The 25,116-nt window shown below is 58.0% G+C and overlaps 1 protein-coding gene across 5 annotated transcripts in view; it reads left to right on the forward strand.

The window, feature by feature from the left end:
• KCNAB2 (potassium voltage-gated channel subfamily A regulatory beta subunit 2) overlaps nucleotides 1-25,116 on the forward strand; it is an 89,100-nt gene that overhangs the window by 33,882 nt on the left and 30,102 nt on the right. For 2 of the 5 annotated variants that reach the window (XM_047791241.1, XM_047791242.1), the window contains exons 2-3: nucleotides 1,674-1,802; nucleotides 2,953-2,994. In XM_047791241.1, the coding sequence (XP_047647197.1) occupies nucleotides 1,726-1,802; nucleotides 2,953-2,994 (119 nt within the window). In that variant the 5' untranslated portion in view covers nucleotides 1,674-1,725. Of the gene's footprint in view, nucleotides 1-1,673; nucleotides 1,803-2,952; nucleotides 2,995-10,970; nucleotides 11,204-22,073; nucleotides 22,647-25,116 lie in introns of those variants that run through there. The other 3 variants (XM_047791243.1, XM_047791244.1, XM_047791240.1) reach the window with 3 other exon arrangements.

Genomic DNA, 25,116 nt, shown 5'->3' on the forward strand with positions numbered 1-25,116 from the left:
TGCCCTTGCTCAGTGGGTTAACGATCCGGCGTTGCCGTGAGCTGTGGTGTAGGTTGCAGACGCGGCTCGGATCCCACGTTGCTGTGGCTCTGGCGTAGGCCGGTGGCTACAGCTCTGATTCAACCCCTAGCCTGGGAACCTCCATATGCCGAGGGAGCGGCCCAAGAAATAGCAACAATAACAACAACAACAACAACAACAACAACAAAAAAAGCAGATTTGGAGTTCCCGTCATGGCTCAGCAGTCAGCGAATCTGACTAGGATCCATAAGGACGAAGGTTCGATCCCCGACCTTGCTCAGTGGGTTAAGGATCCGGCGTTGCCCTGAGCTGTGGTGTAGGTCACAGACGCTGCTCGGATCCTGCGTTGCTGTGGCTGTGGTGTAGGCTAGCAGCTACAGCTGTGATTTGACCTCTAGCCTGGGAACCTCCATATGCTGAGGGCTCGGCCCTAAAAAAAGCAAAAAAAGAGAAAAAAAGAAATGCAAATCCTTGGGCCCCACCCTTATCCTCGGAATCTGAGACTCCCAGTCCCCACACTGTTTCAATTACAAATTCAGTCTGTGATTCTGGAATTCTGGAAGTTAAAACACCCCAAAGTGCCCGAGCTGGGGGTTGAGGTGTCTCTGCGTAGCAGCTGAACCTAGGGAAAGCCAGAGAGGAGAGGGCCAGGTGTGGGGCGGGCGCACCCTGGTTATGGGCACAGGTGTCTGGACCTGTCGTGCTCCCCCTCCCCTTAGGCTGCATGAGGACGGTCTATGCCCTGCCTTCCCCTGGGCCTCGGGACCGGCATTTGGACCAGCCTTGGGGATGCCTGCTCCCGGCGTGCAGGGCCTGGCACGCGTGTGCCATCAGCTCCGCGGTGGTGGTTTCCCGCCCATGCCCCTCGCTCACCCCAGCTTGCCTGCCTCGGGGCACAGGCTCTGCAGGGTCATACAGGCAATTGCACACAGGGGGCTACTCACAGGGTATGAGTCCCAGGAGCTGGGGTCGTGGAGCATCTGTCCAGCTGACTTCCTTACAGCTAAGTGGGGAGTTCCCGTTGTGGCTCAGTGGGTTAAGAACCCAACTAGTGTCCAAGAGGATGCAGGTTCAATCCCTGGCCTTGCTGAGTGGGTTAAAGGTTCCAGCGTTGCTGTAGCTGTGGTGTAGGCCAGCAGCTGTAGCTCCAATTTGATCCCTAGCCTGGGAACTTCCATATGCTGCAGGTGTGGCCCTAAAAAGCAAAAAAAAAAAAAATGCTGAGCCGTGGCATCAGCTGGCCGCAGCAGGCCAGAGTCAAGGGTCAGGGAAGGTGAGGCATCCAGGATGACCCTGGATGACTGTAGCAGCACTCTCTGGGTTGGGGAAGACGTCCAGACTCCCAGGTCCACAGATCTGCTCTGACGCCATCGTTTCTGCCTAGTTTGGGCCATGGGAACATGCCCCCAGAACCTCAGAAAAGCGGGGGACAGGGGGGCAGCATGGGAGTGTGTGAGAGGGAGGAGTGGGAGCCGTTCACAGTTTGGGCCTGATCATCAGCCTATCCGAGCCCCCGTGGGTCTGTCTTTCCATCCATCCGTCTGTCTGGTGAGGGACATACAGACTCCTAAGGAACCGGCCATCAGGGTCCCTGGCCACACCCGACTAGACTTTTTTAACCGCCTTCCCCCCACCCCTTTGCTTCCCTCCAGAACCTTCCCTCCGTGAAGAAGAGAGCAGGTCGGGACGAGTGAGGCTGGCCCCATGTACCCGGAATCGACCACGGGCTCCCCGGCTCGGCTCTCCCTGCGGCAGACGGGCTCCCCCGGCATGATCTACAGGTGACCCCTGCACCCCCCGACCCGGCCCCTCCCCGGGTGGGACCGAGTGAGCCCCCAGGGCCGTGAGGTGCATGTAGGCCAGTGTTTGCTCCAAGGAAAGGACCAGAGGCTTTTAACCAACATGGGGAAAGAGGAAAACAAGGTTTTTCTGGGCGGCATGGAGCCAGGACCAGAGCCCCCCACCTTGTCCCTGACTTTTCTGAAATACTCCATGGGAGGATACAGAGGCCAGGAGTGAGCAGAGTCCTTCCCAGCTTCCGTTTCTCTCCTCTTACACATCACAGCGCCCTGTGGTTCCGCCAGCATGCACGCAGGCACACACACACACACACACACACACACACACACACACACACACACACTCATACACCCTGAGTGAGGCTCAAAGCCTAACAGGCTCTTGCAGAGCCTGGGGGATGGGGGTGGTGGCCGGTGCTTACTGGACCCCCTCAATCTTCTCCTTGTGGAGCCCACCTCCAAACCCAGCTCTGGGCCTTTCTATTTGGGAAAACAGCCCAGATCGAACCACAGGGAAGGTGTGTGGGGCGCTGGGTCAGAGCTGCTGGCTCGGTGGCTGGGGCGCGGAAACTGATGGCGTCGTTGTCACGGAAGACCCACCCCCCCCCGCCGGGGACCCGTCAGTCCTAGAGCAGCTGGGCCTCCCGGGAAGCGCCAGGGCCTGAGCCGGAGCGAGTGTCCATGGAAACTGGGGGGATGGGATGAGAACCCTCCTTCATCGAGGTCTTAAAACTCCCCCACGGTCCTTTGCGCTTGCTGGTGTGTGGGGTGACCGGCATGTCTCGGCTGGAGGGTTTTCAGCCTTTGGTCTAAAGCATGTTTCGTTAAAACCCAGACAGTCAGGGTCCTGGTGGGTCACCTCTGCCTTTGCTGCCCCACCCGCCTGGTATGGACCCCCAGGGCCAAACAGACGGGCCCTGCCTCCCCGTGCCACTGGGTGGCGCTGCCGCTGAGCGTGTGGTACCCAGGCGCATCTCCGACATCCTCTGAGCAGAGCGGGGGTGGGGCCAGGGCTGCGAAGACGCTGGCGCCTCCGGACGGCGGGCACCTCCCTGTGTGGTTAATGCCAATTGTGGCTTCTCTCTCTTCTTTCCCTGCCTCCTCCTTCTCTCTCCTCCATTGCTGTCCGCAGTACTCGGTATGGGAGCCCCAAAAGACAGCTCCAGTTTTACAGGTAATGAGCCCTCTGTTTTCCCTACACCCCGCGAGCAGGGGAGCGGGTGGGAGCCGTGCTAGCAATTTCTCAGAAGTGAAAAGCACCCCCGCCACCACCTCCACCGAGATCCAAGCTCTGGCTTTCTCTCAGCATTGCCACGAGAACACGGACGTTGCGTCCATGGAGGGGGCTCATGGTCTAGAATTTGCTTTGATTTGAGCTTGGCTCTCACCCGATCTTTAAAACCTCACTGCTCAGGCAGCAGGTCGAGCCCTTTCCTGTTGTCCCAGGTTTGTGCTTCTTAGGTGGACAGAGGGAAGGACACTCCCAGCCCAGCCCTCTCCCCCATCCTTGAACTTGAGCCGTGTGCAGTCTATGGGGCTCTCTGGGCTATATGGCTCTTAGGAGACCTGGGTCACGGTGGGGACAGACTCCCTGGTGTCTTTCTGATGCGTCTCCCTCTTGGCAAATCAGCACACTTGTGTCCTTGGGCGAGAGGCTGTCGCCAGGGGACCCGGCATCAAGAGGCCCAGGCTTGCCGTCCAGCCCGGGGTGCATCCAGCAGCAAAATCCCTCTGGGTGGGTCCCTTCCTCCCTCCCTGCCGCCTCTTTCTAACCTGTAGAGTAGGGGGTGCTCGTGAAAATCTCTGACTCTGTGGACTTACTGTGACGTTTTCCTCCTGTCGCAAACGTCTGGCTTAGAGAACCCACAAGGCGGTTCCACCGGATGGGGGGCTGGGGACTCGGTGTGGCTCTTGGGACAGGCCCAGGTGGGTGTCTGTTGTGCATCCTGGCCTCCAACGGTGACAGCCTTGCCGATGCACCAGGGATCTCGCTGTGACAGTGGATGTCCACGTGGTTTTTTTCCTGCCCATGGCCTTGGCCCCTCTGAACGTGACCGTGGGCCTGGGTCCTCAGGTGAATGTTGCCCCTGCTTCCAGGCCTCCCATGAGGTCTCAGGCCTGACAGGGAGCTTTAAAGAGGCAACTCAGAGTTTTGATTCCGCTGAAATTTTTGCTAGATGAGATCTTGCTTGAAACAGTCAGGTCTGACCTTGGGCTTGCAAATGCTTTTATGGGATGAAATGTTTAGCATCAGGTACCGTGCGATGTATGAACATATACCTGTGGCATAATGTGCCAGAATGAACCTGTGCCCCCCATCCAGGATTTGACCAGTGAAACCAAACATGCACTTGAACTGCATCCTCAGAGGTCCTGGCTCACCTCACTCCAGGGAGGAATGGAGGGGTGGGGGACAAGGAGGCAGAAAAATCCCAGGCATAGGCCGGCTGGAAGGGCCTGGCCCGTCAGCAGCCCAGCGAGTCCAGTAGCAGTGAGCATGCTCTGCGCCCCCGGCTGGTCCCTTGGTCCCCCGGCCCCCCGGCCCCAGCCTGCCATCCACCCTCTGGGAACCCTCTGGGTGAGCATCTTATCCCCAGGAGGCCTTCCTGCCCCAGGACAGGCTCTGTCGGAGAACTGGGTCCCCATGTGAAGCCCCCTCTCCGCCCCTCAGCTCCACGGTGGACGCCACGGGCTCTGGCCATCCTGCCCTTTGGTCCAGGGTGGTTACTTCACACAGATACTCGGGCTTCTCCTGTGGGGCCTCCGAGGATGACCGCTAAGGGGGTGGAGTTTTTGTTCAATATACCAGGTACCACTCTCAGGGGGGCGTCCTCGTCACCCAGGCACCGAGGCGGCTGCTGGACGGTCATTTAAGTCAGCAGGGGGCACCCCTCCCCCAACAGGCCCTGCCCTCCAGCAGCTCACAGGCGGGTAAGAGAGGTGAGACCCTGCCCCTGTCAGCTCTCACAAGGATGCTGCTTAACAAAGAACCCCGGGGCTCCGGGGCAAAGACAGTAGCATTTATTCCTTGCTGGTGTGTCTGTGGGTTGACTGGCGTCAGTTCACCTAGGCTAGGCTCAGCTGGTGTGTCTCTGAGCTGCAGGTAGGGCACAGGTGTTCCCAGCTCCCCATCCCTCCTGACCAGGGGCTACCCCAGGCCTCCTTCTTCTCACGGCAAAGGTGCCAGAGGGAGAGCAGAAACACGTGATGTCAGCATTCCCGATGTGGCTTAGCCGGTTAAGAACCCAACTGGTATCCATGAGGATGCGGGTTCCATCCCTGGCCTGGCTCAGTGGGTTAAGGATCTGGCATTGTCGTGAGCTGCAGCGTAGGTCACAGATGTGGTTCAGATCTGGCGTTGCTGTGACTGTGGTGTAGGCCGGCGGCTGCAGCTCTGATTTGACCCCTGGCCTGGGAACTTCCTTATGCTGCAGGTGCGGCCTGAAAAGGGGAAAAAAAAAAAAAACACGTGAAGTCTCCGAAGGCCGATGGTTAGAACCCGCCTCCTACTTCTGCTCGTTTCTTTGGCCAAAGCAAATCTCATGACCAAGCCCAAGTTCAGGGGACCATACACTCCCCCGACACAGAGTCCTTTCGGGATCGTAACCCGTTTGTTCCCAGTTACTTCCGGTTCCGTGTCATCTCTCACCCTGACATTGCTTTCTACTCCTGATCTGGGGAACTGACGCCGCCACCCCTCGCAGCCACCCTGCTTGCAGGTTTAGGGGCGATCAGCTCAGCCTCCATCAGAACCCCTGGGCACTAGCACGATTTCTTAGCTGAAAGATGACATCCTGCTGAGACTTTTCAGGGCTCCTAGGATGACAATCATCCGTGGTCATCTATGCAGCCCCACCCAGGGCTCAGCCTCAAACATTTTCCTAACCCCAGGTCAGGACTGCGAGGAAGGGTCTCTTGCCCCTGCCTGGAGAGAGAAACAGTGTGGTGTCCAAATAGGAAATTTCAGGAAGCTTCCAGCCCTTTAGAGGTCCTGGCAGTATGGGATATACAGTCTGGGGCAGGTCCCGGTAGAAGGAAGAGGTTCTTCTGTCTGTGCGCCGAGGGCAGTCTCGCCAGCCCGCAACCCCTTCACTGCGGGTGTGGTCACAGCCTGTGGGACCCCCGGCAACCCCGGTGCCAACAGGCATGTGATGGGCCGAAGCTGCCAGCCTGCATCCCATCCGCAAAGTAAGAAAAGCAGAGCCTGCCCTCCCCAGCTGCGGTTCCCGGGCTCTGGGTCTGAGGCAGGACCCCAGCCGGCGCCCCCTCCCAGCAGGAGGCTGCCTTGCCAGGCTGCACCGCGGAACCACACTTCCCAGGCTTTTAGGGGCAGAGGCGCGCTCGTGAATAATTCAGCCTCTTTCACGGAGATGCAGACGCCCTAATAGGACTAATGGATTCACTGCCTCCAAAGCCGACCCTTGTGGGACTTCTCATTCACCAATTGCTTCTGACGTTCTGCAGCGACACTCCCTAATGAAAAAGCGGCTGCACCAGCTCCTTAGACTCCTGGTGAACCCTAATAATCTAGACTGTGTCCCTTTTAACCAGCAGACGCCAGCAAGGGAGGTGAGTGGCCCCTTCAGCTCCAGGAGGCAAGTGGCAGCCGCCTTCTTGGGGGATGGGAGGGGGGGATGCTGCAAGGGGACGAGCATCCAGGGAACGGAAGTGACAGGGACGGCATTTGGGGATGCGCTTGGCTGATCTGAAATTAGACCCTCGATGTTTCTGCAAAGCGGAAAACCTCCCAAAGAAAGCCAGCCGTAGGGACCCCCGAGACGATCACCAGAGGAAGGAGGGTGGGCTTCCTGCCGCTTGGGCGTGCTTGCCTCCGGCCCCCGCTGTCTCTCCCCCTCCCCCACCTTGCTGGGTTCCCCGCTAAGATCAGCATTTAAGAGTCCACCTGAGAATGACAGCAGGAGGCTGGGTGATTGTCTGAAAGATCTGTCTGGAAACACTTGGCCTAAGAGCACGGGGGCTGCTTCTTGGGGCCTTGGTTGGCTGATGGCTCTCGAGCCAAAATAGTTCTGGTTTTGCCCTGATGGATGCTGTGCGTTTGAGAGCTGTGCCCGGAATGCTGCTTCTCTCCGCGCTCCCGCTTTCAGAAACTTCAGCTGGTTCCTCTGGTAGCGAGACACACGTCGCCGTTTCAAAGAGACCTTCCAGTTCCTTCCAGACCCCGCGTGTCTGGTCCTTTGGTGGCTTTCAGTAAACAGAGCTCCGTTCAGAAATTCCAGGTGGGAGGCTCCTGCTGGAGGTCGCGATTCCCACGGACTTAAGGAGGTTAATGTCTTCTTGCATTTTTCCGTGTCACGGTGTTCATTCGCATGAGTCCCCCAGGTCCCCTGAACACAGGAATAGATCTGCACAAGGCAGGCCCCGGCGTGGGGGGAGAGCCTGGAGGCACTGTCGCTAGAGATGGCTATTAAGGACAGCTGATTTTTCCTGGGAGCAGGGGCAGGACGGCGAAGAGGAACGAGAGTTGGGGTCACTATGTACTTGAGCCCTGAGAAGCCAGGTGGCCGAGGCAGGAGCCCCGACAGGAGGCATCTTGCTGGGGCCCCTCATCCACAGACCCAGCCCTGCTCACCTGCGGAGGAAGCGGGCTTATTACTCTGTCCCCTCCCCCTGGGTGGCACTGGTCCCCCCAGAGTCCCTCTCTGTGCCTCTTCCGTGGGGTCTTTCCTCCCCTGAGGACCTTAGGAGGAACTTGTCCCACCTCCTCCCCCGCTGTGCTCAGCCCTCGGGCCACGGACCCCCTCCTGGGTGCCAGGTCCTCCCCTTCCGCCCCAGGCCAGGAGCCACCATGCCCGCCCACAGCCCCCTTCTCCTCCCACGAGTCCCCAGGCCTGCGCCTGCCCGGCACCATAGGGACCACAGGCCCCTCCCAAGGCCACTATGATGCAGGGGAGACCCCAGCCCCCAGAAAAAGGTGCCCTCCAAATCCTGACCACACCCATCTACTTAGGAGTGTGTGTCCCTGTGTGGCCTGGGGCGATGGCCAATGTCCACACTGCATCCTCATCAACCTTTTCTCGTGACGTTGGGCACCTGCACTGCTCCCTCCAGTCACTCAGGCCACGTTCACCTGTGCCCCCTGGAGTGGCCCCCTGCCTGCCAACACCGTCTCCCCTCCACTCACACCACTTGTAACAGGCGCCGCACTCCACACCTCATGGTCGGCAGCCACCTCCTGCCACTGCCAGGCCAGCCCCTTCCCTGTTGTCCAGGCCAGTCCCGTGCAGCCCAAGGCAGCCTCTGCTCATCCCATGTCACAGACGTGGAGACTGAGGCTCAAGCTCCCTGGGGCGCACTGAGTGGGTGACAGACAGGGCTGCCCCTGTCCAGAATCTGGGCACTTGGCCACTGTTATCCCAGCCCCGGGGCCGTGGCTCAATTTCCTGAGTTGAACCAGACCAGATTGCTTTTTGCGAGTAATGCCTTGAAAGCTAATGGCTATTGATCTCGGCAGCTAGGAGCATGCGTGTCTGAGGTGGGTCGGGCTTTCTGGGAAACGCCTCTGCAGCTGCTGCCTGCCCCTCTGATCCCTCTGAACTCGGACCCCCAGAGCATCCGGGACTGGCCTGCTCTTGCCCCGCGAAGGGCTGGCCGCAGGCCACACAGTCACCTTTGAAGCAGCTGCTCGATGGGCAGTGGGCAGCGTGCTCTTTGAGGAGATGGGGCAAGGAGCAGGTGCTGGGGCCTGGGGGCTTCCATGGTGCCAATTCCAAGGTCGACCCCCACCCCCAATCCTGGGGTCCCCTGTGGTCCCCAGAGTGGTTCTCCTAGAAGGTGGGGATTTTCATGCCAGGGGCCTGAGAAACCTTAGTCCAAACCCTTGGTGGGGGGATGCCAGAGGTTCTGGGTGCCCCAGGGCCCCTCCTGGTGGGTCTGAGCTGCAGTGAAGCAAGTCCTGGCCCAGGAGCTCCCCCACACTCACACACGCCCCAGGAGAAGGCAGCCGGGAGAGAGCCTTGGCCTGAGTCCGGGGCCAGGCCACCCACCAGGTGCTGTCAGCACGCCAGGGAAACACCCAGTTACTGCCCCGGTGCTGAGCCTGCATCAGTGAAAGTGGATGGAAGCATCCCTGTGCCCGTGACCTGACCTGCAGGGGCACCAAATGCAGCAAAGCCCCTCAGCTGGTCCCCCTGCCCTGGAGAAAGGGGGCTACAAAGCATCAGGCAGGAGTGGGGAACGCACCCGAGGGAGGGGCCACCCAGGCCTGGCACTGTCTCTGCGCTCAAGGCCTCTAAGGCTGCCTCAGCTCTGGGTCAGCCTGCCCAGCCCTGCCCTGCCCAGGGATAATCCTGTTCTCTTGGAGCAGAGGTGGGACAGTGCTGGTCCTGCCAACGCCCGTGTCTGGGCTCCAGGGTCCCGCCCTGCAGCTGACCCAGCTGAAAAGGTGTGTCTCCTCTAGGCGACAATGCCGGGGCCACCGTGCAGGCACCTGAGCTGGGCCAGAGCACGGTGGTCAAGTGCAAAGGGAATCCTGGAGTGTAGGCCAGCCCTGCCCCCATGACCACATCCTGGTCACCCAGTCAAAGCCACCGCAGGATATGGACACAGCTGTGATGCGGCCCTTCTCCCATCTGCTCCCGTGTGTGCATGAACTGACATAAGGGCAGGTTTCCGTGCACACACGTCTTTGCCTCCTCGTCCTTTCTTTAAAAAAAAAAAAAAAAACTGTTAAGAGTTCCCACTGTGGCGCAGTGAAAACAAATCCAACTAGTGTCCATGAGGATGCAGGTTCGATCCCTGGCCTCGCTCGGTGGGTTAAGGATCCAGCGTTGCCGTGAGCTGTGGTGTAGGTTGCAGACACGGCTCGGATCCCGCGTTGCTGTGGCTCTGGCGTAGGCCAGTGGCTACAGCTCCGATTAGACCCCTAGCCTGGGAATCTCCATATGCCGCAGGAAGCAGCCCTAGAAAAGGCAAAAAAAAAAAAATCCAAGAAAACAGAAAAAGAAAATCTCTTATATCTGATTCCTTCATCCATTAATCCCAAGGGAGAATTTAGAACCCCCTTCACCCTCCTTTCAACTCGAACTGTTACAGGTTTGTTAATTCATTAATTAATCCCAATTGCCACCCAACCCCCACTCCCTGTCTTGTCAGAAACAGAGCTGGTCCAGAAAACACAGGCATGGCCACAGGATTTTTTTTTTTTTTTCCCTTGCTGGCCAAGCCCAGAGCCTGTGCAAGTTCCAGGGCCAAGGATCTAACCCACGCCACAGTGGTGACATCAGACCCTTAGGCCCCCAAGCCACCAGGGAGCTCCTTGCCTTTCCCTTCCTACGCTCTCTCTTAGGACTTGTCTTGTAGAGACACGTCACGCTTGAAAGCTGCACAAATTTCCACTCTATGGATGGATTGTTATTTACGTCACCGGTTTTCCTAAGGATGGACATTTATGTTTTGAGTTTCAGAGAGCGTAATTGTCATTTCAGATGGAATTTAGCAGTGGTTCTTAACATTTCCGCTTTTCCACCCCCCCTTCGCCCCCCCTTAAATGCATCCGCTCAGTGTTTGGATTGATTGCAAAAACTCTCGGATGGTGACATCATTCATTTGAGCATGGAGCCCGAAGAACTGTGCTGGTGCCGTGGCGCTTTCTACAAGCCGAGAATGTGTGTGCAGAGAGCATCTGCCTTGGCAAGGCTGCAGGCGAACGAATAGGGCCTTCCTGGCGGTGCGGTGCCCCCTGGCCGAATCACACTAGCCTTTGCTTCAGCGACAGGTGCCAGATGCGCTTATGCTGCTTCCCGAGGCAGTCTGGTTTTACCCTGGGAACACCTCCAGAGGGCGCCGTGAGGTCGCGTCCTCAGCTCCGGGGGCCCGGCTCTGCATGCGTCCAGCCCTGGTTTCATCCAGAGCACTGTTGAGGTCTCCCACCCTGAACGCGGCTTTGCCTGCGCTTGTTCACAGGTCCAGGGCAGAGAAGGGTGGGAGCTCCCCGCCAGGGCAGCTTGGAGGACTGAGAATCTCACGCCGAGAGGTGTTTGCGTCCGGGTGTCCCCAAGCACCGAGACCCCTTGGTGACAGCTCTGGTCCGAGGATGGGTCTCTGCAGCGTCCATCCTGGGTGCTGGGGGCAGCGGGATGCCCTCTAACCCATCGCCCCTCGGCGTTTCCCGTCCGGACAGCGGCGGCTCCCCGGCCGGGTGGGGCCATGTTGTCCATGACCTACAGCGAGAGTCTGCGGAGCGTGAGCAGCAGGTGTCACTCGGACTGGGCCCTGCACCCCGTCCGCCAGACCGACACACTGGAGCTACAGCGGCTGCGGGAGGTGCGGGCGGCCGCCCAGGCCAGGAACATGGAGAGCTTCCTCCGCATGCACGGCCTCTCCCTGGACGGCTGCACTGCCCAGCGCACCGGCATGAAGTACCGGTAAGGGCTGGGCCGGGCTGGGGCAGGAGGTCCGCTGGACAGGCAGGAGGCCGAGGCCGGTGCTGCGAGAGGGGTACAGCCCAGGAAACGGGGTAACGACTTCATTGTCCATTGAGGTAAACGCTTCTGGGTTTAAGAATGCCGACCACGGAGTTCCTGCTGTGGCTCAGTGGGTGAGGGACCCGATGTTGTCTCTGTGAGGATGTGGGTTTAATCGCTGGCCTCGCTCAGTGGGTTAAGGATCTGGCGTTGCCACACGGTGCAACATAGGTCGCAGATGTAGTTTGGATCTGGGGGCGCCGTGGCTGTGGTGAACTCCTCGGCTGCAGCTCCCATTCAGCCCCTAGCCCAGGAATTTCCATATGCTTGCAGGTGTGGCTGTGAAAAGAAAAAAAAAATTTTTGAAAAGAGTGCAGGAGTTCCTATAGCGGTTCAGTGGAAACGAATCTGATTAGTACCATGAAGATGCAGGTTCCATCCCTGGCCTCGCTCAGTGGGTTAAGGATCCAGTGTTGCCATGAGCTATGGTGTAGGTCGCAGAAATCCCGCGTTGCTGTGGCTGTGGTATAGGTCAGCGGTTACAGCTCTGATTCGACCCCTAGCCTGGGAACCTCCATGTGCTATGGGCTTGGCCGTAAAAAGACCAAAAAAAAAAAAAAGAATGCAAACCGTGTAAGAATGTGTAAGCAGTCCCCTGGCGGCCTAGCGGGTTAAGGACTCAGCATGTCACTGCTGTGGCTGGGGTTGGATCCCTGGCCTGGAAACTTCTGCATGCTGTGGGTGTGGCCCCAAAAAAAAGAATATCCGAGAGAGGAAGACGAGATTCTGCATAGTCTTGTCCTCCAGAGATGAGCTATGTGTGGTGTATTCCCCACGGGAAAAGAGTGGTGTGGTTTCGGAGTTCCCGTCGTGGCGTAGTGGTTAACGAATCTGACTAGGAACTGTGAGGTTGCGAGTTCGATCCCTGGCCTTGCCCAGTGCGTTGGGGATCTGGCATTGCCGTGAGCTGTGGTGTGGGTCGCAGACGTGGCTCTGATCCCGCGCAACGCTGTGGCTCCTAGCCTGGGAACCTCCATATGCCGCGGGAGCGGCCCTAGAAAAGGCAAAAAGACAAAAAAAAAAGAGAGAGAGTGGTGTGGTTTCTTGAAAAAACTTTGCAGTGGGGATAAACATACTGTTGCTTCTGTCCCCCTGCAGTGTCAGTGGGACACATTTATTAGTAGGGGGTGACTAAACAAAAATCAGGGGAAATACCTCACTTCATCATCTCCACCCACAGATCCACCCCAGCACCAGAAACCCGTGCCTGGTCCTGGGAGCCAAGATAGACTTAAATCAGGCTGTGCTCGTGGGAGGTGATTTTCGGCAGGTGGTCTCTGAACTGGTTGCTGCCACTACGCTTGTGACCGCAGTTAGCTAAGGCTGTGGGTGAGGCATCCGCGTGCTCTCGGATGATGGGCTTGTAGGGTGAAATTCTCTCGGACACTCAGAAGGACATTCCGTTTGGCTTGCTTGTCATTGAAATCAGCGTCTGGGACGGTGCTCTGCAAATGGCCCGCTTTCTCCTCTGAAAGCCGCAGAAAGTGGCCCAAGAGCCCCAGAGCCTGCACTGCCGTGGAGGGGTTACATCCACGTGGCTTTATTCCCTGGCCTCCTGGGGACAAGCACTGGCCAGAGCCCATGGACCAGAAGGGACCGTCTCTGCCTGGTCTGGGTGGTTGCCAGATTTAGCAAGTGAAGATACAGAATGGGGAGTTAAATTGGAATTTCGAGTCAACAAGTTTATGCAGTCATCGGGACATACTTATACCAGAAGCTATTTCTTGTTTCGCTCAAGTTCAGGTTTAAGTGGATGCCCTGTATGTGGGTTGGCTTCGTCTAAGGCAGGCCCCGGGGGTTATGTGGCTGTTCTCTGGAGAAGAGAGCAGAGACCAGCACTGCTGCTGTCACAATTTCTCCTGCAGACAAGAGTGTCTGCCTTGGGGGTCCTTGCTGGAGCATGTGGTTGGCTTGTAAAGATACAAAGCACTTCTACCCGGAGTCCATTAGATGGCAGAATTCCGAAGGCTTTGTGTTTGGTCCCCCGAGGACCTCCTAATTCTGATGGAAATTTCTCACGAGGGAGCTGAGGAGGCTGCTTGCTTTTCTGGTTCTGGCCAGTCCCAGATACTTCTCATTAATTCAGCCAGTGTTCGGTGAAGATATGCTTGGCTCCAAGCAGCAGGCATGTCAGAGGCCGCGTGGGTCAACCGGACAGGGTCCCCACCCTCTGGGACGTTACAGCCTCGTGGGGGGGGCGGCAAAGAAAAAGCACGTGAACGCCTAATTAAGCGTGGGAGGCCAGGACCGCAGAGCCCCCCACCATCTGAAAGGAGGGCCGTCTGCAGATGTCAGAAGGAACCTTCCAGTCCAAGGAGACAGGGGCCGGTTCGAGGAGAGAAGCCTGGGCGGCGGGGGAGGGGGGGGGCGCTGGACCAGAGTGAGGAAGACAAGAGCTGTGGGGGATGAGGTAGGGGCCTGACCTGCCTCCCCGCCCCGGCAGACCCCAGCTCCCTCAGGTGTGGGTACCATTTGTGATGGAGGGGGGTCCGCTGGGGTGCATTCTGTCCCCGCCGACCCTAATTTCATGTCCACCCAGAACCTTAGAATGGGGTGCTGTTTGCAGATAGGGTCTGGACAGATGTTAAGGTGCGGTCACCCTGGGGTAGGTGGGCCCTAAATGCAGTGATTGGTGGCCTCCTAAGAAGGCCTGGGGAGGAGCCGCTTAGACGGTGGAGCAGAAACTGGAGGGATGGGGCCACAAGCCAAAGAACCACAGTCCCCAGAAGCTGGAAGAGCCAGGAAGTGTCCCCCCAACCCCCAGAGCCTGCAGAGAGCGCCAGGCCCTGCCAAGACCACATTTCCTACTTCTGGCCTTGGAGCTGCCAAAGAATCAGATCTGTTGCTTGAAGCCCCCCAGTCCGTAATCCTTTGTTACAGCAGCCCCAGCACACAGATAGAGCTGGGGGGCAGGGGCGGAACGAATAAAGACTGTACCCCACCTGAAACAGGCTGGACTATGAGGCCGGAACACCTGGGGAGACCTGCTTCCCAAGCCACAGAGTTGACAAGAAAACCGCTCAAGCCTTTAGCGTTTGATGGGCCGGAGGCTGTCACCCCCGGGGGTCCTTTCTTTATCTGGCGGATCCCATCTTGCTGCCTCCAGGGGCCTTCGGTTAACTGGGAGGAGAGCCTCTGCACCCGCCAGCAGCAGTTATTAAAGGTCCCAGATAAATGCCTTTCTGTGCCCGCCAGCCGCGGGGCCGGGCTGAAGTTAAACCCGGTCTTCAATATTAATATAAAAGATAATGCTTCTTGATAAGCTGCCCAGTGGAGCAAGGCGACAACCACGCCACCAGCCCGGACGCTTTATCCGCTGAACTGAACCTGCAGCTGGGGAAAGCGTTCTTGTTAACTTCTCTCATTTTTTTTTTTTTAAACTGTCCTCAACTCTTGCTGTTAAAAAAAAAAAAAAAAAAAGGAGTTCCCGTCGTGGTGCAGTGGTTAACGAATCCGACTAGGAACCATGAGGTTGTGGGTTCGGTCCCTGCCCTTGCTCAGTGGGTTAATGATCCGGCGTTGCCGTGAGCTGTGGTGTAGGTGGCAGACGCAGCTCGGATCCTGCATTGCTGTGGCTCTGGTGTAGGCCGGTGGCTACAGCTCCAATTAGACCCCTAGCCTGGAAACCTCCATATGCCGCGGGAGTGGCCCAAGAAATGGCAAAAAAAGACAAAAAAAAAAGGTGCTGAATTTTTAACTTGACGCAGTCCCTGTGTCAGCTCCCCCTTCCCGCGTCCACCTGGCTGCGGTGAAGGAGGGTCGGGCGATGTGGCTTAAGACAGGACAGCAGGGGAGTTCCCGTCGTGGCTCAGCGGTTAACAAACCGGACTAGCATCCATGAGGACGCAGGTTCGATCCCTGCCCTCACTGAGTAGGTTAAGGATCCAGCATTGTCGTGAGCTGTGGTGTAGGTCACAGATGCAGCTTGGATCCTGCGTTGCTATGGTTGTGGTGTAGGCCGGCAGCTGCAGTTCCGATTGGACCTCTAGCCTGGGAACCTCCATATGCCGCAGGTGCAGCCCGAAAAAGACCGAAAAAAAAAACACCGGACAGTAGCAGTGGCCTCGGGCCAGCTAGAGGCTGTGCCTGGACTCACACTGTGCCAGCCAGATGCCAGACCTTGTTCAGGCGTGTTCCTGTCTGCTATCCACAGCCCCCGGGAATGGCCCCAAACTCCCCACCGGGCCTGCAAGGCCCCTGCTGCGTCTGATTTCAGCTTGTACCCTCTCCATCCCAGTCAGGGTGCTCCTCCCTCCCTCCCTCTCTCCTTCCTTCCTTCCTTCCTTCCTTCCTTTACTCCCTCTCCCTCTCTTCTCAGAGTTCTCACACATTCTCTTCCTTGCCCTGTAGGTGCCTCATCCGGATTTTCACAGGGCCAGCTCCTGCCATCACCACACCTTTGCCCACAGAGATAATCCCCCACCTCCGGGTCTAAATGACGCCCAGCGAGTCCCTCTCAAGCCCGCTGACCTGTCTCATCACTGTCCTCCCCCTCCTGCTGCCTCTCCTACCTTGTTTTTGCCCCTCTGCTCCCCGCTGAGAAGAGGGCTTTGCTCACCACCCCGAAAACATGCCCGAGCCTCTAAACGTGTTGGCTGGATGGTGTTGCGGGCTCTAGGTCTTTATCCGCTTTCCAGAATATTCCCCCACACAATGCATGTCCTTCCTGCTGCTTCCTTGGCAGCAGGACTGGAAGTTGGGCCTGGCCTCGCGGATACAGGCCAGACACAGGAGGCGGGGGGCCCTGGGCAGCAAGTCTGGGTCGTGAGCTCCCAGCAGAGCGCGGGGTCCTGCGCCCCTGTGATTTCGACTCTCGATTGTGGCCCCTTGCCTCGGGGGCCCCTTACAGGAATCGTGGGCCGTATTTGATCTGTGCTCAAGTTCATGGAACAGACTATCCAGTCGCTCGTGCATTCACAGGAGGTCGCCTCCAGCTGGGCCAGTTGGGGAAGGCTTCCTGGAAGGGCTGGGGACCCAGGTGTCTTAAAGGACAGGTGGGAAGACGGGGCGGGGGGAGAGGGGTGGGGTCGGGCCTGGTCAGGCATTGTCTTGAGACGGACCTGTATCCGCATCCCTGGGCTCCGTAACCAGCACGCAAACAATGGTTCTTTCTTCTCCTCTCACCGTCCGGAGCCCAGAATCCAGAAGCCAGGGCTGGGCAGGGCCACGCTGCCTCGGAGGCTCTCGGGAAAGGTCCCTCCTTGGCTTGCAGAGGCGTTTCTTCCATCTCTGCCTCTGTCTTCACGTGACCGTCTGGCCTCTGCGTGTATCCCTCGGTCTCCAGATCGCCTTCTGTGTACACAAGCCCCCATGGAAGGCAGGGCTCTCACCTTGACCCACGACGACCTCATCTTTACGTGATGGCATCGACCAAGACCCTGTTTCCAAGTGGGGTCACGTTCACAGGCACCGGGAGTTAGGACTTGAACTTGTCTCTTTGGGGGACAACCCAGAACAGGTCCCGAGGGCTGCGACTCAACTCCTGAGTCTGTGCGGACTTCGGCGTGGCTCCCGCCAGTGCCTGTGTGAACCTGGGCCAGTCACCTGGCTTCTCCATGTCCCGGCGTCCCCACCGGCTGCAGTTACTCCCTCCCAGAATCGTGAGAGAAGGATAAGGTAGTGACAGAAGGTGAAGCTCCAAGCTTGGCTCCCGGCGGGCGAGAGAGACCTGTCTGGGAATGTCGCGGGCACAGACAGTTGCCCTTGGAGTTGCAGCTCAGGTGCTGTGTGGCCAACAAGCAGATGTGAGGGAGGGAAGGAAGGCAGGAGGGGGTGGCAGCATAAGCCAGTCCCTCTGGAAGAGTTGCCAGGCCGTGGTCCCAGGCTGGGGGAGCCAGCCCGCAGGCGTGGGTCTCTCGTGGGTCAGCCCAGGACCATGTGACAGCTGCCAGGGCCTGCATTCGTGCTGGGACCGCTTCTGCTGGCAGCAGCCGCTGTGCTAGGCCCACGCTGGGCCCGGGCCCGGGGACAGCCAGCCAGCCCTCTACAGGTCCCAGCCTTCCCCCGGCCTTCCCTGTGTTTCCAGGGATATCGCAGCCCCATCGGGGCCTAGGAGGAGGTGCAGTGGCCTTCACAGGGTCCAGCAGAGAACAGCCACGTGCAGTCGGCCTGGTCATGGGAGTGGGGGCACACCTGCTAGCAAGGCAGACCCCCGGGCCCCGCCCAGAGCTTTGGGGGATCTGTCCCCAAGAGGCTCCTCTGATTGGGCAAAGACGGGGACCCTGGTTGATTGGTTCTGGGCTGTCCCCCTGGAAAGGCAGGGTCAGCACAGCTCTGTCAAATCCACAGACAGTGCCAGGCAGCCCCCAGGACTACACCCACCTCCACCCCTTAATCTGAAGGTCTGAGAGCAGGAGTCTAAATCTAGCGCTTTTCTAAGAATATCAAGAGTTGTGGAGTTACTACTGTGGCTCAGTGGGTTAAGAACCCGACACACGACATCCTGTCATGGCTCAGCAGTTAGCGAACCCAACTAGCATCCATGAGGACGTGAGTTCGATCCCTGACCTCGTTCAGTGGGTTAAGGATCTGGCATTGCCGTGAGCTGTGGTGTAGGTCGAAGATGCAGCTCAGATCCCAAGTTGCTGTGGCTGTGGTGTAGGCTGGTGGCTACAGCTCCATTTGGATTCCTAGCCTGGGAGCCTCCAAATGCTGCAGGTGCGGCCCTAAAAGACAAAAAGACCAAAGAAAATAAAAGAACCCAGCATAGGGAGTTCCTATCATGGCTCAGCAGAAACGAATCTGATTAGCCTCCATGAGGACGCAGGTTCGATCCCTGGCTTCGCTCAGTGGGTTAAGGATCTAGCGTTGCTGTGAGCTGTGGTGTAGGTCACAGACGTGGCTCAGGTCTGGCGTTGCTGTGGCTGTGGCGTAGGCCAGCAACTACAGCTCTGATTTGACCACTAGGCTGGAAACCTCCATATGCCGCAGGTGTGGCCCTAAAATAAAATTTAAAAAAAAAAAAAAAGAACCCGACATAGTCTCCATTAGGATTCGGGTTCAGTCCCTGGGTTTATTCAGTGGATTACGGATCCATCATTGCCACAAACTTCGGTGTACGTCACAGGTGCAGCTCAGATCTGGCAGGGCTGGTGCTGTGGTATAGGCCAGGCTGCAGCTCCAGTTCGACTCCTACCCCAGGAACTTCCACAGATGCAGCCCTAAAAATAAAACAAACACAAAAACAAAAACTAAGAGTTGTGACCCCTGTCCGGGGCAAGCGTGAGGTGACAGGCTCTGGCCAGCCTTTGAACACCCACCTGCCCCCCTTCTCCACTTGGCAGTTCCCTGCTGGACCCAGAGACACGTTTGTCCCAGGTCCCAGGCGAGTGCCGAGGCCAAACGTCAATTCCCAAGGTCCCAACATGGTACAGAGGATGGAGTGGGGCTGGGATTCTATCACAGTCAGGGCAAGACTCCTGGGAGAGTGAAGGCTGAACTGCTGCTGTGTCATAGGGGTGGGTGCTTCCTGCTGTGGTTCCCAGCCCCCTGTGTCACTGGGAAGGGTGAAGTCGGGGCACTTGGAGGAAGGAAAGGGTGCTGGTGCCAGGAGGGGCCTGCTTCTCTCTGCATGTGCTCTCAGGCGATGCCAAGGGTGACACGGAGGTCAAAGGCAGAGAAAGGGAAGGGCATCTCCACAGGGAACAGCCAGAGTGAAGGCCCAGAGGCTTTTGAGGTCGTTGACTTTTGTTTTTCAGAATCAGCTTTATATATGATACACCCATTTAAAGCATACGATTTAATGGTTTTAGTATATTCATATATTTAGTATATACTGTATATTGGTGCAAAAAAGCACCAATTTTAGAACATTTCCATCACCCCAAAAAGAAATCTCATACCCACATTAGGGGCCACCCCCGATTCCCCACTCACCCAGGACCTTGACAAACACCAAGCTACTGTCTCTCTCTGTGGATTTGCCTGTTCTGAGCATTTCATAGGAATGGAAGCATATAGGACGTGGCCTTTGGTGACTGGTTTCTTTCTCTTAGTGTGATGTTTTCAAGGATCACCTCTGTTGCAGCCTGTATCGGTACCTCATTCCTTGTATGGCTGGTCAACACTCTGTGGCAGGGATGGAGCACCTTTCGTCTGTCTGTTTGGCGGTCGATGGATGTTTGGATTGCTTCCCCCTAGGGGCTGTTCTGAATAATGCTGCTAAGGACGTTTGTGTTCAAGTGTTTGTGTGGGCATAGGTTTTCCGTTCTCTGGGCACATACCTAGGAGGGGAATTGCTGGGTTGGGCCTGAGGCAGATGACATTTTACACGTGGTGATGACGAAGTCTTTGTGGCTCTGCCTTAACTTGGGGTTATTTAAAACAGACCATCTGGCTAAGAGCAACCCCCGAGGAATAGTAGGATGCATATCAGCCCTTATAGAATCTGATGGTTTGCCAGAGCACAGAGAAATATATGCCATAGAATGAAGTGGGCCTTTCCACGTCCTAAAGGCAAGTGCATAGCACCACACAAAGCTCTTGATTAAAACACAGCTTCCTAGGGAGTTCCCATCGTGGGGCAGCAGAAACGAATCCGACAAGGAACCATGAGGTTGCAGGTTCAATCCTTGGCCTCTCTCATTGGGTTAAGGATCTGGCATTGCTGTGAGCTATGGTGTAGGTCACAGACATGGCTCAGATCTGGCATTGCTATGACTGTAGCGTAGGCTGGTGGCTGCAGCTCTGATGCGACCCCTAGCCTGGGAACCTCCATATGCCACAGGTGTGGCCCTAAAAAGACAAAAACAAAACAAACAAACAAAAAAACAAAAACAAAAGCACAGCTTCCCAGGCCCAGCCACAGAGCTGCTGATTCAGTAGGCGTGGTGGGGGCCCAGGAATCTGCATTGGTAGCAAGCTCCTCCAGCATCCCAGTCAGGTGTTGAGCATCCTGGCCCTGGACTATGAGCTCCACGAGCCTGGGGAGGAGCCAAGGGCAGAGTCTTTCCACCTGCACCCTCTTCAGCAGGCCCGTGGGCTTCCTGAGGTCCGGGGCACGTTGTCTCCTAATTCAGGGGTCAGTAGGTGAGGGGCCCAGGGAGCCCCTCCGGTAGGGGGTGGAGGAACCCCCTACCAAAGGGGCTCAGAGAGGGCCCCAGCCTACCCTGAGCCCAGGGGCCCAGGCCAGCCAGGCCCCAAGGCTTACCTGGGCAGGTGGGAGAGGAGGGCAGAGCTGGCTTTGGGAGGCCTGAAGGGCCCCCACTGGCCTCCACATGTGGGTCTGTAACCTGCCAGGGCCCCCTTAGTACAGGCACCAGCTCTGCCCTCCCAGACCCTCTGTCGCCAGGTCCAGGTACCCCCACCAGGGGGGGTGCTTCCTCATACTGAGTCAGGCTGTAGGAAGAACCAAAGGGGTGCACTCACACTGGGAGTAGGGGAGAGCATCGTACAGGGGCCTGTCCTGACTCCGCTGCCAGAAAGCCGCTCCTTTCTGCTGAGGGACCGTGGAAGCTCGCTTCCTGAGGGCCAGACCCCGGTGTGAGGGCTTTGCAGGTGTGATCCGACCACGCCCTCAGGACCTACACTGGGCGCAAGGGCACTGAGGCTCAGCGAAGGGGTCCCTTACCCGGGGCTGCCCAGCTCAGGGGCAGGGAGGCTGAGAGCAGAGCAAGGCGGTGTCGTTAACTTTTCTGTGGAAAAGGCAGGGCCGGAGCTGAGAGCCACACCAGGAACATCTCCAGGCCCTGTGAGAGCGCAGAGTGGACAGCCAGCAGGCCTGGAAGGTTCCTGCGGGGCCAAGCAAGGAGGGGCAAGTCCTCTGGCCAGTCCCCTCATTCTATCAATGGAGGCCCGGAGGCCCAGAGAGGGCGGGACCTCTGCCTGGGATCACACAGCAAATGAGCAGCAGAGCACAAGCGAGACCGCTGACCGCCAGCCTCCCATCCAGCGCTCTTTCTCAGCCCCTCCTGCAGGGCCAGAAAGGACCCAAACATCAGCTTTGTCCAGGGCCCGGACATGAGGGTGGCAGGCTCGGGGTCAGAGGGCAAAGCCAGCCCCTCTGGGTTTCAGGAAACGCCGTGAGCTTTGTTTGAGGAGAGTCTCATCCTCACGTTCATCCCAATCCCGTGACGGTGAGAAAGGAGGATGGGGTAGAGTGGGGGGCTCTTCATCCATCATTCATTCATTCATCATTCATTCATTCATCAGTTCATTCATTCACCCTGGAATTATTTGTTGAGCATCTGCCGTGAGCTAATACTGTGCATAGCAGTGGAACTTCTCAGGTCTCTGGTCCCTTGACCCCGGGCTTCTTTCCTCGGGTCTCCTGTGTCCTTAACCACCCAGAGTGGTCCTCTCTCCTCCAGATTTCTGGTGATGTGGCTTCTCCTTGTGCCAAGCCCTGAGGAAAGCCCCGTTTTCCTGGGCCAGACCCACCAGCGGACAGAGCCGGCCAGACCCGCTGCCTGCACGCTCAGCTGTCCACCCGACTGCAATGCCCACCTCGTCCCCATCCCAGCTCAGCGGCCGTCACCCTGGGGCCCCGGGGACCAGCCTCCCAGGGATCAGCTAGGGCGTGCGGCAAGTGCAGCCACTCCATTAATAATGAATTGCTGGCGGGTCCTGCCCCTCCCACGCCTCCCCAGGTCACCTCGTTGACTTGGTGGGGGTCCCAATAGCCACGCTGTGCAGAGCCAGGGAGGGATGCCAGGCTCCCTCAGAGAGACTCGGGGAGGCCTGGAGAAGCAGCTGCTCCCCGAACCCCCAGGCTGCCACCCTGGTGGGAGGCGCCCTCCCCCTCCCGCTGCTGCCAGTGTCCTGCTCATTGGTCGCGAGTTCCTGGCAGCCCAGCCCTGCCAGGCACAGCTGGGCTGGGGGCTCAGGCGGGCAGAGCCAGACCAGGGCGGGGCCGAGGAAGGAGTGGCCGAGAAGGGAGGGCACGTTGCCCGCCTCCCCCTCGTTGATTCCCCAGTTCTGTCTGATAAGGTCTTTGCTTGCACGTTTCTGGAAATTTGACTCCCTTCCCTGGGAGACCACACAGGCTTTTTCTGCGCCCCTTGCCTTCGGAAATCTTCATCCTGCTTCATCTTCGGGGATAAAGTCCCATCCCGGGCAGAGAAGGGCTTCCTGGGGCAGATGACTTCGGAGCCTGGAAGGAGGGGGCACGAGGGCAGGAGCTGAGCGCCGGCGACATGCAAGTGTCCTTCGTGTGCTCGGAGCACGGCCTCAAGGGCCGCAGCCCTGACGAGCGGCTGGGCCGGCCAGCGGCCAGCAGCCCCAGCCCGGGCACCCGCGGCCGCTTCCGCGCTGTGGCCATGGTGGCCCGGAGCCTGGGACAGCTGTCGGTGCAGAGCCTCCCGAGCCCGGGCGATGCCAGCATGAAGCAGCCCGGGATGAAGTATAGGTAGGCAGGGCGGGGCGGCTGTGTGCGCGGGGCTGCCTTGCCCACCTCCATCTGGTGAGAGCCTGGCAGACCCCCTGGGAGAGAAACCCGAGGCTCTGGGTCAGGCCCCGTTTCCCCTGGTGGGGTGGGGGGGGCGGGCGGGGGCTGGTGGTGATGCCTTTTCTCTCCTTCTGCTTGTTTGTTTCCTTTCTGTGGCGGGAAGGGTTCACAAGAGCTGAGCTCCTGAATCTGATGCTGTGTGATGCGTTCTCTCCTTGGGGACCCCGGGACACTGGCCATGTGCCCCTTTTTCCCCCTCCCCAGGCACACAGGCTCCAGAGGTGCCATGTGGGTGGGCTGATGTCTTTGCAGCTAAACCCCCATCGCAAACGCCAGCTTGATGGTCAGGGATGCAGAGTGAACCATGTGATGGGATTAAGCTTCCCTCCCTGTCCTGAGTCCCACCCAGGCCTGGGTTTCTCTAGGGCAACACCGACACTCCGCAGGGCACAGAGCAGCATCCGGAGCTTCCCGCTAATGGCTCAGTGCAGGCTGCTGTGTGTCCTTCTGCTTGGGCTCAGCTCCCACCTGCTGTGGGTATGTGCGTCCACAAAGAGCATGCAAAGTGACAGTGTTGGGGGCAGGGGCCTTCCTGCCCCACCCAGGACCTTGCTCAGATGCCTGGTGGATGCACCCAAGTGGCAAAGGAGGGCTGGTTTTGTACCCAGGGCCCCTGCGGGCAGAGTTGGGGGGGGCGGGGTCTGGCCCTTCTTACTGGTGAGTTTCTCCACCTGGAGCCCTGAGCACTTCGAGAATGGTGTTCCTGGGGAAAGGGGAAGTTTTACAACAGACCGTCTGCGAGAACAGGTCCCTGGTTCCCAACTCTGCTCTAAGTGACTCAAATCACAGAGCCACCAGTCTTGGGAAAAGCTACAGAAGAGTGGAGACGGTCTGGGTTTTTCTAGCTGGTGTTGGTACCACCCTGAAAAGTATTGAGAAAAATGGGTCCTGTCCGCTGAGCTGTGTAGCATAAACCTCCCCAAAACTGATGCCGGAAACTGGACCTCATGTGAAAGACCCGAGGTGTCAGTCCCAGGCCCCCTTGAGACGGATTCTGGAGTAACCGGTCCTGCTGCATCTCCATGGGTGTCCCTTCCTTCCCTGGGTCCTTGGGGCAAGCTCGGCATGGTTTTATGGACCTCTGGGGCCCAGAGCCTTCGTCCCCATCCTCTAAGTTCAGTGAGCACCATCCAGAGCTGAATTCTCTCTTCTAGAAGCTTTGGTGGTTTACCTCTGTTGTTAGGTGGGAAACCGAAAGCTCGGAGCAAACAGAACCTGTTTTTCAGGTTAGATATGTGTTACCCACTGGGACTTTTAAGTCAGTCCTAGGATATCAAAGGAGTCAGTACAGGTGAGACCCTTTCTAAGACTATAAAACCCCGTATACCTGGGACCTGCGGACACTGACATGATTTCCCTCCTAAATCCTAAGATGTGTTGAGGATTTGACGTGCAAAGGCATGAGTGCTCAAGACGTGTGTGTGTGTGTGTGTGTGTGTGTGTCTATTTGTGTGCATCTGTGTATATTTGTGGGTGTCTGTGGGTGCATCTGTGTGTGTCTGGGTGCATCTGTGCCTGTCTGTGTGTGCATCTGTGTGTGTCTGTGTGTGCACCTGTATGCGTGCATGTGCATGTGTGTGCGTGTGGCACATGCTGGAGGCAAGAAGGACAAGACAGACAGTAAAGGGCGGTGTTCAGCGGGCCAGAAGGTTTGCAGTCTGAGGAGATGGGTTCGGATCCCAGCCCCAGCTCTTCCACACTGGGAGACCCCCCGCCAGTCCTGCCATGTGGCAGAGCCTAGGGAGCTTTGCTTGGCAGTGGTGGGGGGAGGTGGGTTCATACTCCAGAGGATGCGTAGTCTCATAGCAGCTGAAATGGGAGCCAGCATCCAAACCCAGGATGCCCTTGCTAAGTCGCGGGGGGTGGGGATGCCTGTCTCACAGGGTTGCCCCGAATGACAATTTCAGGGCCACAGCCAGGCTGCACGCAGGTAGGAGCTACAGGGGCCACTCCTGACTCTGACCACCTCCTTAAGAAGCTGGCCCTTCACAGTGGCCCTCAAGGTGAGTGGCCCACATCAGGGTGCCACAATCTTGCTGGAAGGCCCAGGAGGTGCTCAGTGCAGGGGGACGACAAGCCCTGGGAGTAAGGAGAGGGGCCAGCATCCAGTCCTGGGGGTGCGGCCGGGACCTGGTCTTCTCACCCCCAAATATACCCACGGGCCCCCGCTGCCAGCTGCAATCTGATGCTAAAGACCCGGAAGCCCAGACTTATCCTTAGGGACCCTGGCGTCGGGGGCAGGGCAGGCCTGTAAACAGATAATCACCCCACAGGGTGACAGCAGACCGTCCATCAAACCAGCTCATCAAGGCCACATTGCTTTCCAGCACCTGATCAGCCCGTTGCTCTCCGCCCAGATGGCTGGAGAGAA

This window comes from Phacochoerus africanus, chromosome 8 (assembly GCF_016906955.1).
Source record: "Phacochoerus africanus isolate WHEZ1 chromosome 8, ROS_Pafr_v1, whole genome shotgun sequence".
Classification (NCBI taxonomy): Eukaryota; Metazoa; Chordata; class Mammalia; order Artiodactyla; family Suidae; genus Phacochoerus; species Phacochoerus africanus.